Source organism: Mastigoproctus giganteus, chromosome 5, assembly GCF_048544385.1.
Source record: "Mastigoproctus giganteus isolate SK-2022 chromosome 5, ASM4854438v1, whole genome shotgun sequence".
NCBI lineage: Eukaryota > Metazoa > Arthropoda > Arachnida > Uropygi > Thelyphonidae > Mastigoproctus > Mastigoproctus giganteus.
Genome location: NC_143579.1, coordinates 104,244,360 through 104,269,449, shown reverse-complemented (window position 1 = coordinate 104,269,449; position 25,090 = coordinate 104,244,360). Strand labels below are relative to the sequence as shown.

At 37.7% G+C, this 25,090-nt stretch overlaps 1 protein-coding gene across 2 annotated transcripts in view; it reads right to left on the bottom strand.

The window, feature by feature from the left end:
* The window catches only part of LOC150085604 (protein YIPF6), a 168,737-nt gene that overhangs the window by 92,930 nt on the left and 50,717 nt on the right, over positions 1-25,090 (bottom strand). For both annotated transcript variants that reach the window (XR_016546930.1, XM_090373386.1), the window contains exon 3: positions 9,717-9,795. Coding sequence is in view for 1 of the 2 variants with exons in the window: in XM_090373386.1 (XP_090229512.1) it covers positions 9,717-9,795 (79 nt within the window). In the remaining variant the exon portion in view is untranslated. The remainder of the gene's footprint in view (positions 1-9,716; positions 9,796-25,090) is intronic.

Sequence of the window (25,090 nt, the reverse complement as noted above, 5' to 3'; positions counted from 1 at the left end):
CTGCACTGCTCAGAGAACTTCATATCTGCCTGCACAACCACCCCCAAGTCCCTTTCATTCTCTACCACAGAGTTGATACGTTGCTCTGGGGTTGCTGTTTCCCATGTGTAGTACTTTACATTTGTCAATGTTAAACTTCATTTGCCACCTCTCAGCCCATCTGCTCAACCTTTCCAGATCCTGTTGCAGCAGCAGCATAGTGTCAGTAGTGTCCTTGACAACCCTGCCAACCTTTGTATCATCTGCAAACTTGGACATTAAGCTTGATATACCATCATCAATATCATTTATAAATACAGAAAACAATAATGGACCCAACACTGAGCCCTGAGGGACTCCACTAATAACATTAGTCCACAATGAGCAGTGTCCATTGATTACCACTCTCTGTCTTCTCCCCCTCAACCACCCCTTTATCCATAGCAGCAATTTGCCTCCAATGTCACACTGCTCCAATTTGTGTAGCAGTCTTCCATGTGCAACAGTATCAAAAGCCTTTCTAAGATCCAAGTATATAATATCAAAGCTATTCCCTGCATCCAGTTCTTTTGTGACTGCATCATAGTATCCAATCAAATTGGTCAGGCAAGACTTCCCCTTAACAAAACCATGCTGTGTCCGAGCTATAACTGAAGTCTTGTCTAGATGATCCTGCACTGCTTCTTTAACCAGTGCCTCCATTAATTTTCCTGGAACAGAAGTTAAGCTCACAGGTCTATAATTACTTGTGTCAGCCTTTGATCCTCCTTTGTGAATTGGGGTCACATTTGCACATTTCCAGTCTATGGGTACCTCCCCTGAGTCCAAGGAAGCTCTCATAATTATGGCTAAGAGTTTGCTTACTTCCTTTGCTGCCTCCTTTAATATAACTGGATAGATCCCATCCACCCCGGGTGCCTTTCTTGTGTTTATCTTCAACAGTTTCTCCTCCACTTTACTCCCAGTTATTTCAAGATTCTGTAGCTTACTGCTAGAGTTGAATACACCTCTGGCATTCCCCTCGCTGAATAACTCCTCATGTGTGAATGTCGATGCAAAATATTCATTTAGTTTGTTAGCTACCTGAGCAGGATCATCAACAGTTGACCCATCAATATCAAGTGGACCAATCTGATTCATCCCCTTTACATAAGTAAACATGTTTACATAAGTAAAGAACTCTTTGCTGTTTTTCTTTGCATCCCTTGCCAAGGATTTCTCGTAATCTGCTTCGCCTGCCTAACCTCCTTTGTAACTTGGTTGCATATCAACTTGTATCTATCATAGGCTTCTGTGTCATGTGTTAATTTGTAAGTATCCCATGCATTTTTCTTCTCTGCCATATGCCTCATTAGTTCATCTGGCATCCATTTTGGCCTAAACCTTGAACAATATTTCTTAGTTGGTATGTAAAGCCTAGTAGCTTCCAAGATAAGTTCTTTGAATGCTTCCCATTTTGAATTTGCTGTTGATAACATCATCAGTTGGTCCCACTGTATAGAATTTAAATACTGTCTCAGTCCATCGTAGTCTCCTTTACGGAAGCAATAACCCTTCCCTTTACCCCTAAAGGTAGTTACCTCTTTGAGTAAATCCCACTTCAGCACACTGTGATCACTGCCACCTAGTGGTTCATTTATCTGCAGATTCTTAATGCATGAAGAATCACTGCTGATAATCAAATCAAGAGTATTACTCCCTCTAGTTGCCTGCCGAACATGCTGATGTAGAAAACAATCATCCAATAAATCCACAAAAGCCCTGCTAGTGTGTGAGTGACCAGCCCCCAAATTCCAGTCAATATCTGGGAAATTAAAATCTCCCATTATAAGACTCTCTGATTTACTGGCCCACTCTATTTCCCTGTACAGTTTCTTATTATACTCATCAGAGTCATTAGGCCTATAGCACACTCCTACTCTCAATTTTGATCTCCCAATGCTTATGTTACACCAAACTGACTCAACACTGCACTGTCCAGCGATGTCGACTGGCTTCACTTCCTTGGTTTTTATGTGTTTCTTAACTAATAGCATAACCCCTTCCCCCTTCCTATCCTGTCTATCCTTTCTGTAGACATTGTACTCCCCAAATTGCAGTTCTGCATCCCTTATATCTGTGTGACACCACGTCTCTGATATCCCAAAAATATCTGCCTTTGATGTTTTGAGCAATACCTCAAATTCATCAAATTTATTTACTAAACTCCTAGCATTGGTGTACACGCAAGTATACCTGCACCTGTTTCTATTCTTAGCTACCCTAACACAACCCATGTGTTTACTTGTACCGCAATGGCTCCCAGCAGTCTCTGAAATATCTTGCATCTTGTTTTTCAGGCTTCTGCTCATTCTAATAGAAGCAGTGCAAGAATCTCTTTCACCTCTGCCAGTGGCTACTGTCAATCTATTGGTCTTTGTCTCCCCCCAAGCTAGCAGTTTTCCGACCCACCTAACACTGCCTCGATAGCATCAGCAAATATTCTTGCACCCTTTCTATTCAAGTGTATCCCATCCCTGTAGAAGCAATCTCTCCTGTTAACAAATACAGTCCAGGCTGAAAAAAATTCTACCCCATGAGACTTGCACAATCTTTCCAGGGCTGAATTGATCGACAAGGCTCTCATCATATACTCCCTCCTATCGTGTCTGGGCAGAATTGCAGACACTTTCAAATTCAACCCTGATTCTCGGCTTTTGTTCAACAGTGACCTGTACTAGTTAAGTAATTCTGCCGGTCTCCTACTCTTAATATTATTAGTGCCAACGTATACAACTATATCACCTTTTGTGCCCTTAAAAGATATGATTCGTTCCATTCTTCGCTGTGTAGTTCTCAGCTTCTCTTCCATTCTTTTGATGAGTGCCCAAGTTTCACTTCCATAAGTCATGGTGGGGAGTATACATTGGTTCATTATTTTACGTTTCAGACAAACTGGGATATTGCTCTTCAGTATGTGACTATATTTCCTGAATGCTATCCATCCAAAATTTATTCTTCTCTTGACTTCCAGCCATTTATCATTATTACAGCTAATAACTTGTCCCAGATAAGTATATGACTCCACCTTTTCAATTACTGCTCCTTCAATCATTATTTCCCTTTCTGTGGCATACTTGTCCATCATTACTTTTGTTTTAGCCATATTCATCTTTAGTCCAAAATCCTTACTAGCTGTGCATAACTGATTAAGATTTTCCTCTAATTCTTTGGGATCATGGCTTATGACCACAACGTCATCTGCAAATCATAAATGGTTTAGGTACTCTCCGTTCACATTGACTCCTTTCTGCGACCAGTCTAATCTTCTGAAAGCTTCCTTAAGGGCAGCAGTAAACAGCTTCGGAGATAGTGTCTCCTTGTCGAACTCCTTTCTCAATTTTAAATTTCCTACTGTCTTTGTCTAGTCTAATAAAAGAGGTAGCACTCTCATATATTTTCTTCAAAATCATAATATATGGGGTATCAATACCTTGTCTTTCCAGTGCCCGAAACATTGCCTTATGCTGTACGGAGTCAAATGCCTTTTCGTAATCCACAAATGCCAGGCATAATGGTGTTTTATATTCATTTGCTTTCTCCATTAGCTGTGATATTACATGAAGGTGATCCATAGTTGAGAATCCTGTCCTAAAGCCAGCTTGCTCTTTCGGTTGATTCTCATCTAGTATTCTTTCTAATCTGTTAGTAATGACCCTTGTGAACAACTTGTAGATATGGGATAACAAGCTAATTGGTCTATAATTTCCAATTTCTGATTTATCTCCTTTCTTATGCAGCAAAACTATGATTGCATTATTCCACTGCTTAGGCGTCACACCTTTTCTAATGCACTTTGTGAAGAGCCTTGCCAGTTTTTGTGTTATCTCTCTTCCTCCCAATTTTAACAACTCTACAGTAACTTCATCTTCCCCTGGGGCTTTCTGATTCTTCATTTTCTTCAATGCATGTTCTACCTCATCAGGAAGAATATTGGGTATGTTGTATGTATTGGTACTTTGCAATCCATCTTCTCCACTGCTGGCATCATTCCCCTGCTCCTTGTATAATTCTCTATAATAGTCTTCTGCTATTTGAATTATGCCTTCTCTGCTGTTTATTAGTACACCATCGCTATTCTTGAGTTTCAGTATCATTTGTCTTTCTGTATTATTGCTCATGGCTGCTGATTTAAATCCTTTGTTTTCCCTTAATGCTTGTTCTACTTTTCTTGTGTTAAATCTTCTTATGTCCTCTCTGAGTCTCTTTCTAATGGCTTTGCATAGCTCAGTATACTCAATTTTCTCCCTGTCAGTGTTTTTCTTGCTTTTCATTTGTCGTCTTCGGTTCATCATGACAAGTGTTTCTTGACTAATTTTTTTCTTCTTTGGATTTCTTTTTCCCTATAGGTTTCTTGGGCTTTATCACTTTCAAAAAGTTGTAATATTCCTCGTCGATATCTTGGTCCTGAGCAGTCTGCAGAAGCTCATACTTGTTCTTAAGTTCCAGTACATACTGCTTTTTCTCCTCTTCTGTTATCTCAAAGCCCTTCATATTATTTACTCGAGTCAGTTTTTTCCTTTCCTTTCCTACATCTATATCAAGTGTACATCTTACCATTCTGTGATCACTTCCAACATTTACCTTATTCAGGATGGTAACATCATTCACAATATATCTTCTGTTAGTGAGGATGAAGTCGATTTCATTAGTTGTTAATCCATTTGGACTCTTCCATGTCCACTTTCTGTTCACCCTTTTCTTCTAGTATTTAGACTGTCAGTAATGAACAGTATCAAGGACTGTTCATTACTGACAGTCCTTGAGATTTTGCAAATTCCACAAGTCTTTCACCTCTTTCATTTCTTTCACCAATTCCAAAATTTCCTATAGTTCCCCTTTCTGCGCTGTTTTGTCTTTTTCCAACCTTAGCAATGAAGTCTCCCATAATAATAGTGTAGTGGGTTTTCTGCTCATCTAGAAGACTCTTAATTTCCGTGTACATTTCTTCAACCTCTTCATCATCATGGCTCGATGTTGGTGCATAAATCATTATAATCTTTAGCTTGTATCTCTTAGAAATCTTGAGTATTAGTCTTGACACCCTTGGTGATGTACTTTGAATTCCAAAATGTTGTTTTTAAAATCTTTATGGACCAGAAACCCAACTCCGCCTTCACTCCTTTCACTGTTTTCATTGGTGTACAGCAGATTTCCACTTGATAAACTTATAAGTGATTCATTTCTTCTTCTTGTTTCAGCCAAACCGATGATATTCCAAATCACATTTTCTAATTCCTTTTCCAGCTCTAATATCCTGTCTTGACCGATGAGTGTTCTTACGTTATAACAGGCCAAGTTCAGTTTCCGTGCATGGCAGCCTGGTCGTACCCAGAGATTCTTAGCACCCTCCAATGCCACACTGCCCCAATTTGTGCAGCAGTCTTCCATGTGCAACAGTATCAAAAGCCTTTCTAAGATCCAAGTATATGATATCAAAATTATTCTTTGCATCCAGTTCCTTAGTGACCACATCATAGTATCCAATCAAACTGGTCAGACAAGACTTTCCCTTAACAAACCCATGCTGTGTCTGAACTATAACTGGAGTCTTGTTTAGATGATCCTGCAGTGCTTCTTTAACCAGTGCCTCCATTAATTTCCCCAGAACAGAAGTTAAACTAACAGGTCTGTAATTACTTGTGTCACCTTTTGATCCTCCTTTATGAATTGGGGTCACATTTACACATCTTCAGTCATGGGTACTTCCCCCACCCTCGGAATCTGCTTTTGCTTGTCAACCTCCTTTGTGACTTCATTACAGACCAGCTTATATCTACCATAGGCTTCTGAGTCACCTGTTAATTTATATGTATCCCATGCATGATTCTTCTTTGCCACATGTCTCATTAGTTCATCTGACATCCATTTAGGCCTAAACCTTGAACAGTATTTCTTAGTTGGTATGAAAAGCCAAATAGCTTCCAAGATTAATTCTTTAAATGCTTCCCATTTAGAATTTGCTGTTGGGAACATCATCAGTTGGTCCCACTGTATAGAATTTACATACTGTCTCAGACCACTTTAGTCACCTATACGAAAGCAAAAACCCTTCTCCTCACCCCTGATGGTAGTTACCTCTTGGAGTATATCCCACATCAGCACACTGTGATCACTGCCACCTAGCTCCTTTATCTGTAGATTCTTAATGCATGAAGAATCACCATTGATAATCAGATCAAGAGTGTTTCTTCTCCTAGTTGCCTTCTGAATATACTGCTGTAGAAAACAATCATCCAATAATTCCACAAAAGCTTATTAGTGTGTGAGTGACCAACGCACAAGTTCCAGTCAATATCTGGGAAATTAAAATCCCCCATAAGACAATCTGATTTACTAGCAAACTCCATTTCTCTGTTCAGTTTTGTATTATACACATCAGAGTCATTTGGCCTATAACACACACCTACTCTTAATTTTGCTTTCCCAGGGGTTATGTCACATCAAACTGACTCGACACTGCACTGTCCATCCATATCAACCGGATGCACTTCCTTATATTTTTATGTTTTTCTTAACTAAGAGCATAACCCCTCCTCCATGCCTATTCTCTCTATCCTTCCTGTACACATTGTACTCCCAAATTCCAATTCTGCATTCCTTACCTCTGTGTGACACCATGTCTCTGATATTCCAACAATATCTGATTTTGATGTTCTGACCAACACCTCAAATTCATCAGACTCCTAGCATTGGTGTACATGCAAGTATACATACACCTGTTCTTATTCTTAACTACCCTATAACAGCCCATGTATTACCTTACTTTCTTTTTTTTTTTTAGTAGCATTAGCAACTAAGGCCACATTGCTAGAGGGATATGCGGTGGTCATTCCCTGACCTTTCCGCATCCTCCGTATTTGGTGGTCACGGGCTTGAACTCTGGTCTAATCAAGAAGCGTGTGCTACTCACTGCTGTTCCTGCCCACCTGGCTACGGAAGCACCACCTTGTTTTCCATCCTGCCACTCATTCCAATAGAAGCAGTTCAAGAATTACTTTCACCTCTGCCGGCAGCTACTGTTAATGTACTAGTCCATGTATCCCCCCCCCAAGCTAGCAGTTTTCTGACCCACCTAACTCTGCCTAGATAGCATCAGCACATGCTCTTGCACCCTTTCTATTTAAGTGTATCCCAACCCTGTAGAAGCAGTATCTCATGTAAACAAGCATAGACTACGCTGAGGAAAATTCTACCCCTTGAGCCTTGCGCAATCTCTCCAGGGTCAAATTTATCAACAAGGCTCTCATCATATAATCCCTATTAACGTGTCTGGGCAGAATTGTAGAGACTTTCAAATTTAACCCTAACTCGCGACTTTTTTTCAACATTGACCTGCACTTGTTAAGTAATTCCGCTGGTTTTTTTTTTTAGGAGCATTAGCAACTAAGGCCATATTGCTCCGGGATATGCGGTGGTCATTCCCTGACCTTTCCGCATCCTCCGTATTTGGTGGTGACAGGCTTGAACCCCGGTCTAATCAAGAAGCATGTGCTACACACTGCTGCTCCTTCCCACCTGGCTACGGAGGCGGCCAATTCCGCTGGTCTCCTACTCTTAATATCATTAGTTCAAATGTGTACAACAATATCACCTTTTGTGCCCTTAAAAGATGATATCTGCTCTACAACATCATTAACCTTTTCCCCTGGCAGACAATACCCTTGTCCTGTTCCACCTAGCCTTCTTGCACAATATATTCCCAGTTTCCCTGACAATACAATCACCGACAACAACTGGTTCCTGTAGGATCAGCACATTCTGCCTTAGGGATTGTCGCTGTGTTGCCTGATGTTCAAGTGCAAGCTCTGGCATTGATGTGGGTAGCTGAGAGCTTGATGAGCCCCTCAATTTAAATCCATAAAGGGCATCTACCCTATTCTTCAAGCTCTCATATAAGCCCATAACAACGCTAAGTTGGCACCTGATTTCCTCACACCGAGCACACACAAAGACATTCCTCTTAGCAATATCATGTCCTGTTCCCGAATGCTCCACAAACATCAAACCAGCAGTACATTTGCTTGAGCCTTTTGCTTTGTTGCTCTGAGGCATGATTTCGATTCAATTTTAATTAAAAATAACACTAAACTTATATCTCAATGTAGTTATAACACTATACTTATATATATATTTCAGTATCAAGTTTTAACTCCAAGTCAAGTAATATGAATTTCGTATCTACTATCAAGTTATAGGTATTAAGTTGTAACGTTACATTTGTAAAATCTAAGTCGTTATATGTACTGAGTTAAAAAATTACGTTTGTAAAATCTAAGTAGTTATAAAAGATAATAAATTTAACTATCTATTGCCACCCATATGGTTCGAACTCTCACACTAGCCATCTATACCATATCACTGATTCTAAAAGCCCTACGAATATTACTGTCATACATTAGGAGCTAGGTGACAAATTAAATTAAATCACGTAAGTAGTGCTATAATTTATAATTTGTAATCCTCCGCTGATACTGATTAAACTGCTACAAGTTTCACGGAACTACAAGTATCTGCTATATTGATAACAATGGCAGCAAATTCAAATGCTGGTGTCGATACAATGCTGACAGAAATCGACTCAAAAAAATGCTGCTGTAGAAAACAATCATCCAATAAATCCACAAAAGCCTTACTAGTGGGTGAGTGACCAACCCCCAAGTTCCAGTCAATATCTGGGAGGTGCCTCAGTAGCCAGGTGGGCAGGAGCAGCAGTGCGTAGCACATGCTTGATTAGACCGGGGTTCGAGCCCGTGCCCACCAAATACGGAGGATGTGGAAAGGTCAGGGAATGACCACCGCATATTCCCGGAGCAATATGATCTTAGTTGCTAAAAACCAAACAACAAACAATATCTGGGAAATTAAAATGCCCCATTATAAGACAATCTGATTTACTGGTCCACTATTTATCAAGATTATATGTCAAGATTAGTTACTCTAGAGAATCATTTTCCACTTTTAAGAGTAAGATCCCTTCAAGCACAATATGCACTCATCATTAACTTTTATTTAAAAAGGTTTGTGGGCAAAAAACCTTTTTCAACTTCGAGCAAAATTTTTTCAGAAGATAGAACCAACTTGAGAGAACTTTTATTGTCAAAATAAGTAGTCTTCCTTGTCAATGTACAATTTTGGCCAATTGCGAATAATGTTGAAATACTCTGCAATCCATCTTATTCTAAATCATCTCCTATAACATCCCATAACCTTTTCAAGTTTAAAATTCACTGATCTTATTTCAACACAGCATGCCAATTGTAAATATTACATTCTTCTGTAGTTTCATTTATACCTCTCTGCTAATGCACTGCCATCTACAGAGAGAGAAGTAGAAGGTAATCACCAAGGAAGAGAAGAATGATGATATCCAGCAAAAGACCCTTGGCACACCCAGGGTCCTGAGCTGGATATCATAATTTTTCTCTTTCTTGGTGATTCCCTTCTACCTCTCTCTCTCTCTCTCTCTCTCTCTCTCTGGTTAATCAGAAATTTTTTTTTGCTGGTGCAGCATAAGCCTCAGGCTTCCTTGCACCATATGGCTCATAATAATAATATTTGCATAAACAACAAACTGTAAAAAAACATGCACTAGTACTCATGGTAATACAGCATATAATGATCTAACCAAATATTTTTTATTGAATAAAATCCATCTTCAAAATTCTGGAGGTATTGAATTTTAGAAAAATACTTACAATCTTTTAAAAGTGCTTTCTTTTGTTTTGGGTAAAGTACGTGAAAAAATTTTGATCCCACAGCTTTTACATCTCTTAACTGTAAGGAGAAAAAATAATTTAAACAAATATTCATAATAGGATACATTTTGAATACAGATATCCCCTGATTTATGTTATTTTCAAAGGTTATTTTCCCATAAACACAATGTTATAAATAGGAAATTCATTCCTGGACATAAAAAATCAGACTGTATTTTGATATCATTCTATTTTAAGCAGTTCTTGGTACCATAAAAAACAGTACTATTTATACCTTCTTCGAGCCCTTTAAAATACCATATTTAGATAGAATCCTGGAAAAAACATATTCGGTAAAAATATCCCATTTTCTTGTTATTATTATAATAAAATTACTTAAAGTAAGTAAAACTCCAGATCAGTGAATGCCAGGTGCCACTCTGCTTTCCCTACCCACTGTCCTCCTATATTAATATGTCTAGGGTGTTTTCCCCCACTTGACCCTTTGTTTAAATCGTGAACTCGTTTACCGATTTTAAAACAGCAGGATAGGGGAAAAACACCCTATTTCAGATAAGCACCCCTCCCTCGACGACACAAATCAATCAGAAAGAAAATTCCTTCACAACGATCATCTTCACCCAATCATAAAATTCGACCATACAATCAATCCATTCTATGACAACGCAGACTGCATGGAGACAAGTGTTACTCAAATAATGGAGTTTAGCATTAGCAGAAGCATACAATGCAAGAAAGCAAGCTTATGCAGCATCAGCCAAAAAAAAACTTCCAATTTCATCCCTCCATTTGTTCCAAATGCCTGTCCAGTCCAGCCCAGCCTTCAATTTATATAGGCTATCAGTTTCCACAACTAAAGATGGAAGTCTGTTCCACCAATCAACTACCCGCTGGCTAAAAGCAAATTTCTGCACATCAATTCAGCTTGCTCAACCCATTCAAGGCCTTATACACTTCAGTCAGATCACTTTGCAGGTGCCTATTCTCCAGGTGATGCAATTTGCAGAACTTAAGCCTTTCTTGGTAAGAACACCCCTTTGTTCCCCACCAATCTTTTTGCCTTTCTTTGTACTCATTCTAGCAACTCTATATCCTTCCTAAAATGAGGCCTCCAGAACTGTACACAGTACTCTAGGTGTGGCCTGGCCATGCCTTGTATAACGGGATAATCACCTCCCTGTCCCTGCTAACAAAATTCCTATATATCACTGAGGCAGAGGGTGCTCGGGTCACGAAAGAGAACAGTCAGTGGATTTTTGGCTGCTGTAAAGGGATAAGTATTTTTAATTTTTACTGTATTTTTCGTTAATTAACATAGTACATTGTGTTTTACAGAGATATTAAATAGGCTTAGTAGCATTGTTAGCTTCTTATTTTGAATTTAACCAATAATTTTTGGAAGTTACGACTCCTGGTGTTGGCACCAATATTGTTGAACTAGCCGCCATATTGTAGTCGATAAGAAATAGCATAATGTATATATATCTCGAACTGATAGCGTAAGGTATAAAGTAAAACTAGATAGCGTAATATGAAGCACCATATTAGGAATCAGTTAGCTTAATATAGGATTATGAATTAATCAAAAATAATAATAATCTTATTAAAATTCATTGTTAATTAAATTGTATTTAAACGGAAATCATGACCCAGACTAGAGCTGTGAGGAAAAATCACAGACTAGCAAGATTGCTGTGACTCAGGGGAGAAACGAAGAGGGTGATTCTCCAATGCATCACAGTCTCGAAAAATGTGTAAAATGTTTGCCGACCTTCTAAAACAAGACATGATCTAGCCAAGGAGGATGCCTTTGTGTGTGTGTGTGTGCTAGGTGTCTAGAGTGTCAAGAAATTAGGCACCAACTCGGCGTTCTGATGAGCATCTATGAGAGCTTAAGGTGTAGGGTAATTGCCCTAGAAGAAATTAATGAGGGACCCATCAAGCTCTCAGCTGCTCAGCTCAACAACAGAGCTTACTCCTGTCCATCAGGAAAAACGGAGGCAATCTCCAAATCAGAATGCGCTGGTCCCAAAGTTATTGTTGGTGACTCTATTGTCAGGGAGACAGGGAATATACTATGCAAGAAAGATAGGTGGAACAGGACCAGGGTATGTCTGCCAGGGGCAAAAGTTGATGACGTTGTACAGCAGGTATCATCTTTTAAGGGCACAAAAGGTGATGTTGTTGTACACGTTGGAACTAATGACATTAAGAGCAAACAATATACAGATTTACTCAACAAGTACAGGTCAATGTTGAAAAAAAATCACAAGTTAGGGTGGAATGTGAAAGTGTCTGCAAATCTGCCCAGACACAATAGGAGGGGACTATATGATGAGAGCCTTGTTGACCAATTCGGCCTTGGAGAGATTGTGCAAGGCTCAAGGGGTAGAATTTTTTTCACCCTGGTCTGTGCTTGTTGACAGGAGAGACTGCTTCTACAGGGATGGGGGTGCAAGAATATTTGCTGATGCTATAGAGGCAGTGTTAGGTGGGACAGAAAGCTAGCTTGGGGGGTATACACAACTAAAAGGTTAACAGTGGCCGGGCAAGCAGAGGCAAAAGTGATTCTTGCACTGCTTCTATTAGAATGAGCAGCAGCCTGGAAAGCAAGGTAATGGAGATTTCCAGGACTGCTGGGAGTCATAGTGGAACAAGTAAATACATGGACTGTGTTAGTGTAACTAAGAGTAGAAACAGGTGCATGTATACTTGCATATACACCAGTGCTAGGAGTATAATTAATAAATTTGATGAGCTTCAAGTGACAATCAAGACATCAAAGGCAGATACTGTTGGGATATCAGAGACATGGTGCCACACAGATATAAGCAGTGCAGAATTGGAATTTGGGGAGTAAAATGTGTATGAAAGGATAGACAGGACAGGAAGGAAGGAGGGGTTATGCTGTTAGTTAAGAAAAACATAAAATCTAAGGAACTGCATCCAATTGACAGTGGACAATGCAGTGTTGAGTCTGGTGTGAAAAAAGCACTGGGAAAGGAAAAATGAGATTAGGTGTGTGTTACAGGCCTAATGAATCCGATGAGTATAATGAGCAATTGTGCAGAGAAATAGTGGGCCACTAAATCAGAATGCTTATAATAGGGACTTTTAACTTTCCACATATTGACTGGAATTTGTGTGTTGGTCACTCGCACACTAGCAAGACTTTTGTGGTGGATTTATTGGAGGACTGTTTTTAAAGAGCAACGTGTTCGAGAGGCAACCAGAGGGAGTAATACTCTTGATCTGATTATCAGCAGTGATTATTCATGCATTAAGAATTTGCAGATAAAGGAACCACTGGGTGACAGTGATCACAATGTACTGATGTGGCAATTACTTAAAAGATGTAACTACCATCAAGGCTAAAGGAAGAGCTTTTGCTTTCGTAAAGGTGACTATAGAGTTCTCATACAGTTTTTAAATTCTGTACAGTGGGATCAACTAATGATGTTACCAACGTTGAATTCTAAATGGGAAGCCTTCAGGGACTTAATTTTGGAGGCTAATAGGCTTTTCATTCCAACTAAGAAATGCTGTTCAATGTTTAGGCCTAAATGGATGCCAGATAAATTAATGAGGGTCATGGCAGAGAATAAAAATGTATGGGATGCATATAAAGTATTAGATGACACAGAAGCCTATGGCAGATATAAACTAGTTTGTAATGAAGTCACAGAGGAGGTTAGGCAGGCGAAAGCAGATTACGAGAAATCTTTGGCAAAGGATGCAAAGATAAACAGCAAAGAGTTCTTTACTTATGTAAATTCTAAAAAGAAAGCGATGAATCAGATTGGACCACTTAATATAGATGGGTTGACTATTGATGATCATGCTCAGGTAGCTGATAAACTGAATGAGTTTATTTTGCATCTACGTTCACACATGAGGAGTTATTCAATCAGGGGAGTGCCAGACGTTTATCAAACTCTAACAGGCAGCTAAGTGATTTTGTAATAACCGAGAGCAAAGTGGAGGAGAAATTGTTGAAGTTGAACATAAGGAAGGCACCTGGGGTGGACGGAATCTATCCAGTCATATTAAAGGAGGCAGCAAAGGAAGTAAGCAAACCCTTAGCCATAATTATGAGAGCTTCCTTGGACTCGGGGAGGTCCCCATGGACTGGAGGTGTGCAAATGTATCACCAATTCACAAAGGGGGTTCAAAAGGTGACACAGGTAACTACATACCTGTTAGTTTAACTTGTGTTCCGGGGAAAATAATGGAATCACTGGTTAAAGAAGCATTGCAGGATCATCTAGACAAGACTGAAGTAATAGTTAAGACAGAGAATGGGTTTGTTAAAGGGAGGGCTTGTCTGACCAATCTGATTGGATACTATGATGTGGTCACAAAGGAACTGAATGCCAAAAATAATTTTGATATCATATAGTTGGATTTCAGGAAAGCTTTTGATACTGTTGCACATGGAAGACTGCTGTAAAAATTGGAGAGGTATGGCATTAAGGGTAAGTTGATACAATGGATAAAGGGATGGTTGAGTGGGAGACAACAGAGTGTGGTAATCAATGGACACTGCTCTTCGTGGAAAAATGTTATTGGTGGAGTTCCCCAGGGTTCGGTGTTGGGCCCATTGTTGTTTTCAGTATTTATCAATGATATTGATGAAGGTATATCAGGTTTAATGACCAAGTTTGCAGATGATACAAAGGTTGGCAGGGTTGTTAACAACAGTAAAGACAGTATGCTACTCCAACTGGATCTAGATAAGTTGGGTAAATAGGCTGAGAAGTGGTAACTGAAGTTTAACATTGACAAATGCAAATTACTGTATATGGGTAGCAATAACCGAAGAGAAATGTACCAACTGTGTCATACTACACTCAGGGAAGTGGAAAGTGAAAAAGACCTGGGGGTTAATTGTGCAGTCAAATATGAAGTTCGATGAGCAATGCAGACGGGCTGCCAGGGCAGATCATGGAGTCTTGTCAATGAAATATAGGAATTTTGCCACTTCTCAGCTCAATGATATATAGGAATTTAAGTATTATTATTATTAAGATTATTATAATACTTGAATGTTTGATTATAATTTGTATGATTTTTTGCAAATTTTAATTTGTGAATTTGATATAATTAAATTATGATTACTGTCAGTAATGTGGTGTTTGTGAAATAATTGTATACTGTCATTATTTTGGCATTAAAATATAAATATTTCCTTTTGTTGTCCCATATTGTCTTATTACAGTGAAAGATATTATGGATAGTGAAGGAGGATCTAGCAGTAAAAAGATGTCAAACTGAAAATGCTGCTTTAGAGAGTGCACTTTATTTGTGGTTTCTTCAGAAAATTATCCAAATCTGTTTAAACACAGTTAATCTTTCCCTTTGTTAGACTTCATATTTTCCATATTAAATGGAATAAAATTAAAAAGGTTGGAGTAACACAAATAAAAGTCCTTCATTTATTACAAAAGTATAGAATGTCATGTGTTCAGCTATGGTTGTCATGCGAGGTGAAAACTGCATGATACAGGTGCAGGCAACAATTAGCTATTGGCATTAGAAAATAGAATATTTTTACAGGTTTTTTTTTACCATTTATATCATTAACCTATCAGCAGTCATGAAAAGGCTTGTTCTTCCTCTAAGCATATGGGATCACTTCAACCCCATGCTCATATATTTGAAAAATCAAAAAAAAATTATTCAATGTTGTTCACATTTTTGATGCCACCATTATTTTCAATATTTTCTGAATACAACTGTGAAAAATCCATTTTTTATATATACAGCAGATTCTTGATTTACCAGGATCAGATTAACCAGGACAATTCAAGACTCCAAATTTAAAAAAAAAAAAAAAAAAAAAACCAATAGGGAATCATAAAATTCAAGTAATGAATAGAATGGATATAAACAGATGCTTTGCAAGTTGTAAATAAGTGACAAGAAGCAGCATTATAAGTCGTGATTGGGAGATTAATATACCCACCGCTCAAAAAAAAAAAAAAAAAAAGAACAAATGTTTAGTTTTAGTTTGTTTTAGTGCATTGCATCGACTGTTGTGTTGCTTGCACAGCAAAAAGACAATATTATTTATGGCAGGGATGTCAATTTTTTTTTATAGTAAATATATTTCTTTTTGTTTAGAAATCGTGAAAATGGATAAATGCAAAAGAGTTATGGTTTCAATCGAACAAAAACTTGAAATTATTCAAAAGTTTGAAAACGGTGCATCCGTTAAATCTTTAATGAACCATTATAATGTTAGTGACCAAAACCATACATGACATCGTAAAACATAAAGGGCAGCATCATATTGGATAAGAGTACTGCATGGTAATGAGTACTGCATGGTACACCAACAAACCTGCTTGCAACAAACCCATTGCCACGCCATGAACCTGCTTGTACAAGCAGGTTCATGGCGTGGCAATGGGTTCCCCTATTAGTGCTATCATAGCAAATCTAACTATGGAGGAGCTTGAAGCCAGGATTTTTGATGGGTTGGCTTTCCCCATGTGTGCATGGAAACGATACGTCGACAATACATTCACAATTATTCGGAAGGAGAGAGAAGGTGAAGTGCTTAGTTTCCTTAATAGCTTCTCCCCATTTATTCAGTTTACCTCGGAGGTAGAAATAGAGGGTATCCTCCCTTTCCTTGATGTGTTGGTGCATAGGGAAGGCCCTAGGCTAAAAACTAGTGTATATAGAAAGTCCATGTGCCGGGGCCAATATATGCATTATAATACTGCACAAACCAACCATCACAAGAATAGTGTTATCAGGGCATTGTTGGATAGGGCCGGATCCCATTGCAGTACCTCCGAGGATAGAAAAGAAGAAATCAAACATGTCACAGCGGATCTCAGGAAATGCGGCTACCCCTAGAAGATCATAGACAAATACATCAGAGGTGAGCACGAACGAAGAGAACCATTCACACCAGTGGCCACCGCATACATTCCCTACTATCCGGGCCTAACTGAATGCATAGCTCGTGTATTGCGTGATTGCCAGACACGCTGTGTGCAGCTTCCAGGGCGTACGTTGCACACAGTTGTGTCACAGGTTAAGGACCCCGTACCAAGGGAATTTACAAGTGGGGTCGTATATGAGATTAGATGCCCGGATTGTGGGGAATGTTATGTTGGTGAAACGAAACGGCGGTTCAAATATAGTCTGGGGGAGCATATGAACGCGTTAAAGACAGCGGATTATGGAAGATCTGCTGTGGCAGAACATTTTTGGGAGGAGCACCATCAAATCTCCCCAGACGAAGCTGTTATCGTTGACCGAGCACATAGATTTTGGGACTGCAAGTGACTTGAGAGCTTGCGGATTTGTTCCTCTGAGAACAATACCATTAATAGAGACAGGGGAATCCACATTCATCCCCTCTTCGAGGCAGTGGTTCTTGGATGGGATAAGCGGTTCCACCTGGCACACTCCCGAGCCATTTCCGGTTCCAATGCACATGGGGAGCACGCTGCCCATGCTCCTGTGGAACCACGTGCTGAGAACCGTGAGCCTGCTGATATTTAAGGATGTGCCATATGACAAGCCTTACTGTTGAAAAAGGAGGTGGATGCCTCTGAAAGCTACGCTTATTTTAGCGCTTTTATCATCCTGTGTTTCATCTACATTGTTTTATTGTAAATAATTCTTTGCAGTTTAAATTCATATTATATTGTACAGTCAGTTTTATCAGTTTTTATTGGAATTTTATTTTATTTTATTTACAACATTATTTTAATAAATGTAACACTATTTATAACATCCGTTGGTGTATTGCGTAATTATTATGACTACAAGAACATGTTACTACAAAAATTGTTATTTATTGGGAAAAAATTACTAAAAGGACTTTTATTATAACTACTTATATAGATTTTGAATTTCTAGTTTAGAACCTTATTAACACCACAATTTAAAACAAGGATCAGCACGCAATCGTGGAATTTTCTGGAGAACACCAATGCCAGAAACCTCCTTAGTTGCCTGATTTAGTTTTAGGTTTTCTTCAAATTTCCTGATATCATAATAAAAAATTATAGTATTTTGTCCCTCCCTTAAGGGACATGTCTTGTTGTGGACACTCAGGCTTGGGTTCCAGCCAGAAGTATTAGAAATTACATTTTAGACAACCTCTTCAAAATGGGCATCCTCTAATATGGATGAAGACACTTCAGTAGGTATCCTTTTGGTATTTTTAACCTCTCTATATGGGACACTTTCAAGGGTAATTGACACATATGCATTTCCATTAGCCAATGGGCATATACAATGAAGACAAGTGAAGGTCAAGATCATTACAGTAAGTCAGTGGTTCCCACCGGTGGTTTGCAAACCTCTGGGGATTCATGAACGTGTTCCAGGACGTTTGCACTAAAAATTCTGTAATGGCATCTGCTGAGATTTACATAGGTATATTTTTGTAAAATACAAAATAGGTTAATATTAATTTAAGCTGTTCGGTTCAAAATTTATATTTAGTTGTGGTTTGGGTCATGCACCCTTACATAGCAAGCAATATCACTTATAAATAGCAATATTTCTTATAAAAACATAGTACTGGAAATGTTTTATAATAAGATTTCAGAACTATTATACAACTTCAGAGAATATAGGCTTTGTGTTTGCAATAAAAATATTATGTTGAAAGGGGTTAGTGAGTCAAAAAAGGTTGGGAACTGCTGCAGTAAGTAATACTAATTACACTTGTGAAGACCATGAATTAACTCACGAAGCAGATGGTACAAAATGCTATTAATATGCTTACCATTCCCGGTGAGGAATGTTCACAAACTTATTTTGGCTGTCCAATTTCACAGGTGTGCATCACTTAGCAAAGTAATAAAACTGCCAAAATGAGATATGCTGTTCACAGAATTAAAAAAAAGAAAAAATATGGTAATACAACTATCATACATTTCTTTCAAAAACAAAAACTGATAACAACACACTGCATATACAGGACCACACTTACACTTCTCAGGGCCCAGGGTGCTAAGCTCTTATGGGGCCCCATTTAAAGATATCAGAGGTCCAGAGTCCAAAAAAAGAACTTGCATATATAAATATAATCAGAAAAAAACAATTAATTTACCAATCTGTTTAAACACAAACATTGCAATAAAATATCGCTTTAAAAATTTGAGATTACAGAGGCCATGTGAGGCCCCCCCCTATGGTGAGGACCAAGGCCAGTGCCTCATGCACCTGTTTATAAGTATGGTCCTGTGCATATATATAAAATTTTGACCAGTAGCCACAAGGATTTTCCACTTCCACAAATACAGAATACAGTAAGACCCCCCCCCGTATCCACAGGGGATACATTCCAAGGCCGTGGATGGCTGAAACCACGGATATAAACGAACACCTGCTGACCTCATATATAACGTTATTTTCTTGTACATACATACATATATTTAAAATAAATAAATGCACAAGGCATAATACTTTAAGAGTTTGGTATCTATATATGATATCGGTGTTTAGATACACCATAGATAACTCTTAAGAAACTACAAAGTAGTTGTTGGCGGCATCATTTGCTCTTTCTCATATTGTGCTCTGCCTTCACGACGAGTTGCCATGATATTGCACTACCTCGAATAAGTAACGCTTCACTGATAGAGAAGACTATTGTTACTTATTCTCAGTTGAGTACCACCACCCAGACAGCACTGTTTCATGGCTATTGGCCAATCATCAGTGGGTGGGCAGGTACCCTGGTATTGCAGACATGACGACCCAGTTGTGAAGTTAATCACACAAGTTAATCACAGTTGTGAGGTAGTGCAATATCATGGCAACTCGTCGTGAAGGCAGAGCACAATATGAGAAAGAGCAAATGATGCCGCCAACAACTACTTTGTAGTTTCTTAAGAGTTATCTATGGTGTATCTAAACACCGATATCATATATACATACATATAATAAAGTTTAACTGATAAATTAGACACACAGTAAGAAATTACCAACATTAAATACGGTAATAATAAAGTATAGCAGACTCTTGATTTACCGGGACACTTAAAGACTCCAAATTAAAAAAATAATAATAAAATAACCAAAAATCATAAAATTCAAGTAATAACTAGAATAGTTATAAACAGACATTTTGCAAGTTGTAAATAAGCGACACAAACTGGCATTATAAGTCATCATTGGGAGATTAGTATACCTATTATCTTGCAAACCCCACTGTCTTCACACCTACTGCTCAAAACAAGAAAAAAAAAAAAAGAAGAGACCAAATGTTTAGTTTTATTTACTGCATTGCATCAATTGTTGTGATCCATCACACCACAAAAGCACAAATTTTGTTTCGTTATTTATGTCAGGGATGTCAGAATTTTTTTTTTTATAGTAACTATTTTTTTTATTTATTATTTTTTTTGTTTATAAATTGCGAAAATGATGGAAAAACGCAAGATTTGTCCTTTCAAATTAAACAAAAACTTGAAATTATTCAAAAGTTTGAAAAAGGTGCATCCATTAAATCTCTAAAGAACCATTATAATGTTGGTGACCAAACCATACGCGACATTGGAAAAAAATAAAGGGAAGCTATTCGATTTAAAATCGATATCGTAAAAAATAAAGGGAAGCATCATATTGGACACATGAGTAGTACGTGTTAAGTTTTTTCGTTTTTTTTTCCATGGTTAAGTGCAGGTAACTGAATCAGCGGATACGGGGCACAACTGTATTCACAAATGTTGATAATAAAACAAACATTACTGCGTGAATAGGGTACATGATATGAATCTGAAACCACTTCTGGATGATAGAGGATATCTTCAAGTTTTAATTCACCAACTGAAAAAGTGTCTGAAACAGATAACAGCATAATTGCAAAAACAATCATGGCAGTATTTACCAACCCCAAGAAGGTGCAGTATGTACTTTGGTTCAAAGGGTGCAGCTGAAGTCTGGCACTGCTGCTATAAGTAAATTTCAAACCCGATTTAAATAAACACCACTGCACAAACCCACAGTTATGGAGTATTACAGAAAATTCATAAAGAACACGTTTGTGCAATCATCCTGGCAGATGTGATAGTCAAACAAAAGTCAGTGAGGGCACAGTGGTTCGAGGAAGATTTACACAAAGCCCAGGGAAATCCATATTAATATGTCAATCATGAGCCTAACATGTCAAGGTCTACAGTGTGCAACAAGTTATGTTGGCATCTGGGATGAAACCATGCAATTTTGTTGGTAGTTCTCCATAATTATAGTTTTGTATTTATGCTGCCATATACTATAGCATGCACATAAGGGCAAAAGCAAATGACAGAGCAGATATCATCTTTTAAGGGAACAAAAGTGATATTGTTGTATACATTGGCACTAATGATATTAAAAGTAGAAGATCTCAGAACTTAATTAACAAGTACAGGGCAGTGATGGGAAAAAGTCACGAGTTAGAACTGAATTTGAAAGTGTCTGCAATTCTTGCCAGACACAAATTGCAGGGGCGGGGGGTACATGTTGAGAGCCTTGACAATGAATTCAGCCCTGGAGAGAATGTGAAAGGCTCGTGGGGTAGAATTTTTCTCAGCACGGTCTGTGCTTGTTAACAAGAGAGGCTGATGAGATACACTTAAATAGAAGGGATGCAAGAATATTTGCTGATGCTATTGAGGCAGCAATAGGTGGGTTGGAAAACTGCTAGCTGGCATGTATACTTACATGTACACTAATGCTAGGAGCATTATAAATAAATTTTATGAATTTGAAGTACTGATTAAGTTGTTGAATGCAGACATAATAGGAATAATAAAGATGTGGTGTCACTCAAACATAAGTGAAGTTGAATTTGAACATGGGGAGTACAATATATACAGAAAGGACAGACAGGATAGGGGAGGGGAGGTGAGGTGGAGGGGTTATGTTCTTAATTAAGAAGAATATTAAATCTAAGGCAGTGTATGTAACAATGGTTGGCTGAATTGATTTAATAACTAGTGGAAAATCTCGATCTGCAGATCCAATAATGGCAAATGAATGGATTAACCATGTCTGGGCAGAAATCAGGAAAGATTTCAATGATGAAGACATCTAATATGCCGACAAAACAGTACTTTTTTTTTATAATTTGACACCTAACAATAAATTTAAATTCAAAGGAGGAAAATGTGTTAGTGGAAAAAATTCAAAGACTTGCTTGAAGGTGCTCATATGCACAAATATGACAGGAACTGATAAAAAAAAAAACTGTTTGTTATCGGAAAATCGTTAAAACCTCGGTGTTTCAAAAATATAAGGTAACTTCATGTGGATTACACTGCAAACAAGAAAGCTTGGATGACTTCGGATATTTTTCGACAATATGTAAATTATTGGAATAAGGAGCTATTCAAAAAGAAAAAAAAATTTATTGCTAGTTGATAACTGTCCTGCACATCCCCAGATTCAAAATTTTTCCAACATTAAGCTACTCCTTCTGCTTCCCAATGTGACATCAATTTTACAACCAATGGACATGAGTGTAATCAAGAGTTTGAAAGGATTTCATAAAAGTTTTATAGTTCTACATAAAATCAGTCAAAGAGAATAGAAACTTAATGAGTTTATATCAATATTGGATGCTATAAATTTATTGAATGATGCATGAAACAACATTACTTCAACAACCATATCAAATTGCTTCAAGAAATCGAAATTAAATTCAAATGAAATTTCAGTCATAGATGAAGATGATGGAAATGAGGAAAACAACTTACTATTATCCGAATGGTTGCTAAGTAACAATGTTGTAGGTTTTAATGATAACACTGATGAATTTGTAAGGGTTGATCACAACTTGTTAACTAGTGGTCTTCCTACAGAGAGTGACATTATAGATGATGTGCTCAACAAAGACAATAAAGAATGATTGTGATGGTAATATGATGACAAGTGAAAGTGATCAAAATTAGTGCTGACAATCTCCCAAAGGTGCAATGGACACATTAGTCAATTTTTTTGAAGAAACTGAAGCAAATAATGAGACTTTTAAGGGCAATCTTGAGAAATATCAAAGTGAAATCTTTAAAACAAACATCAATTTTAAGATTCACAAATAAAAAGACTAATTGAAAGTGTTTATTATTAATTAGTATTGTTTTTAATTATGGAGAAAAAAAATTGTGTTTAGTATAAGTATATGCTTTTAAAATTACAGACAAATAAATTGTGTTTAATATTAAGTGTATTGTAATTTATACAAGCATATTAATACAAATAATATGTAGATATATACTAATATTATTTTTTTTTTCTCAAAAATTTCTTTTGTTTTTTGAATCTTTTTATCAAGTTATTAAGAATTTAAAAAAAAAAAAATAGGAGGTAGATTTAACTCATCACTGATATGGTGAGTAATGGTTATAACAAGGAAATTTTGTCAGTTCCTTGATGCTCATTATAACCAAGTTCGACAGTACTTGGATTTCAGAAAGACTTTTGATACTGTTCCACATAAAAGACTGCTGTACAAACTGGAGCATTGTGGCATTAAGGGCAAGTAACTGCTATGGATAAAGGAATGGTTAAGTGGAAGAATACAGAGAGCGGTTATCATTGAGCACTGCTTTTCATGGACTAATGTTATTAGTGGAGTTCCTCACAGTTCAGTGCTGGGTCCCCTGTTGTTTTCAATATTTATCAATGATACTGATGAAGTTAAATCAGGCTTAATGTAAACAAAAACTTAACTCAAAAATAAGTGATGTTGAATTTGAACAATATATACAAAAAGGACAGATTTTCAGATGATACAAAGGTTGGTAGGGTGGTTAACGATAGTAATAATGGTATGCTAACTGCAACAAGACTTAGAAAAATTAAGTCGATGGACTGAGAAATGGCAAATGAAGTTTAACACAAATGCAAGGTACTGCATATGGGTAGATGAGATCACAAAAGAACTTATAAACTATGTGGTACAATACTAAGGATAGTAGAGAATGAAAAAGATCTGAGGTAATTGTGCAGTGAGATATGAAATTCTCTGAGCAATGCAGGTATGCTGCCAGGACTTTTCACTTTACACGATGCAAATTTCCAGTTAACGTGATTTTTTTTTTTTTTTTTTTATGCAATAGTTGAAAAAGATTTGAACTGCGCATTAAGCTTACCGCGAGTAGTACGGTCAATAAACAAACGTTTGCCTGCTGCCCACTTCGGTGTGTTCCATCGGAAGAAGACATGTTACTTGTTTGTCTCCTGCTAATAAAGTCAATGTACACTTGCATAAAAATTCAAATTTTTAAATGAGCCAGATGAAAATGTTACCGCGAAGGAAATAACGGTAAAAGAATTAGATGAAATCTTTCGTATCGCATAGAACCTCAAACAAAATGTTTGATGTTCTCTGCGATATTTATTTCGCCAGGGCCCAGAGAAGATTGTTGTCGGCTATCGGAAATTGATTGATGAAAAGAGAAAGTCAACGCTGTTCAAATATTTCTGCAACAGTCATTTCTTCATTGTGTATTTTATGTCAGAGGTTCCCAAACTTTCTCGGTTCACGGCGCTCTTAGTGTCTCAGTAATTTTTTCAAGGCGCACTCAGACCAAAAGAAATACCTAACAGTTCCACTTAGTAGTTAGGTCCAAACAACTTAATAAGAAATGTTGAAACTGTGAACTACCTCGAGCTAATAGTTCATGCGGTGTCCGACAGATGTCGAGCATCGCTGTGTTTCCCTCGAAAATTTTAAATATTCCGTGGCACGCCGTTTGGGAACCGCTGTTTTATGCAATAAACATTTAATTCCATAATTATTTTCATTATCTTTTACAATGTATACAGTTAAAAAGTTATTTAAAAGGTATTTTAAAAATTCTTTATGGACATTCCAGAAGGTCAAGGACCAATTATAATTTTTCCTATTGGTTATTATATTCGATTAACGCGTTTCCGTTTTACGCAATGCGCTTGCGGGACGAATTAATCGCGTTAATCGAGGCCCTCCTGTATACAGATCGGGAGGCCTCACTTTAGAAAGGATTTAGATCTGTTGTTCTTGTTGTTATTTGGTTTTTAGGAGCATTAGCAACTAAGGCCATACATATTGCTCCGGGAATATGTGGTCATTCCCTGACCTTTCCACATCCTCCGTATTTGGTAGTCACAGGCTCGAACCCCAGTCTAATCAAGAAGCGTGTGCTATGCACTGCTGCTCCTGCCCACCTGGCTACGGAGGCGCCGATTTAGACCTGTTGGAAAAGGTGCATAAGAGGGCAACCAGACTGGTGAAGGGAACAAAAGGGTGCTCTTACCTAGAAAGGCTTCAGTCCTGTAAATTGCAGAATCTCCAGACCAGGCACCAGCAGGATGGGGGCAGTTCTGATTGAGGTGTTTAAAGCCTTGAATGT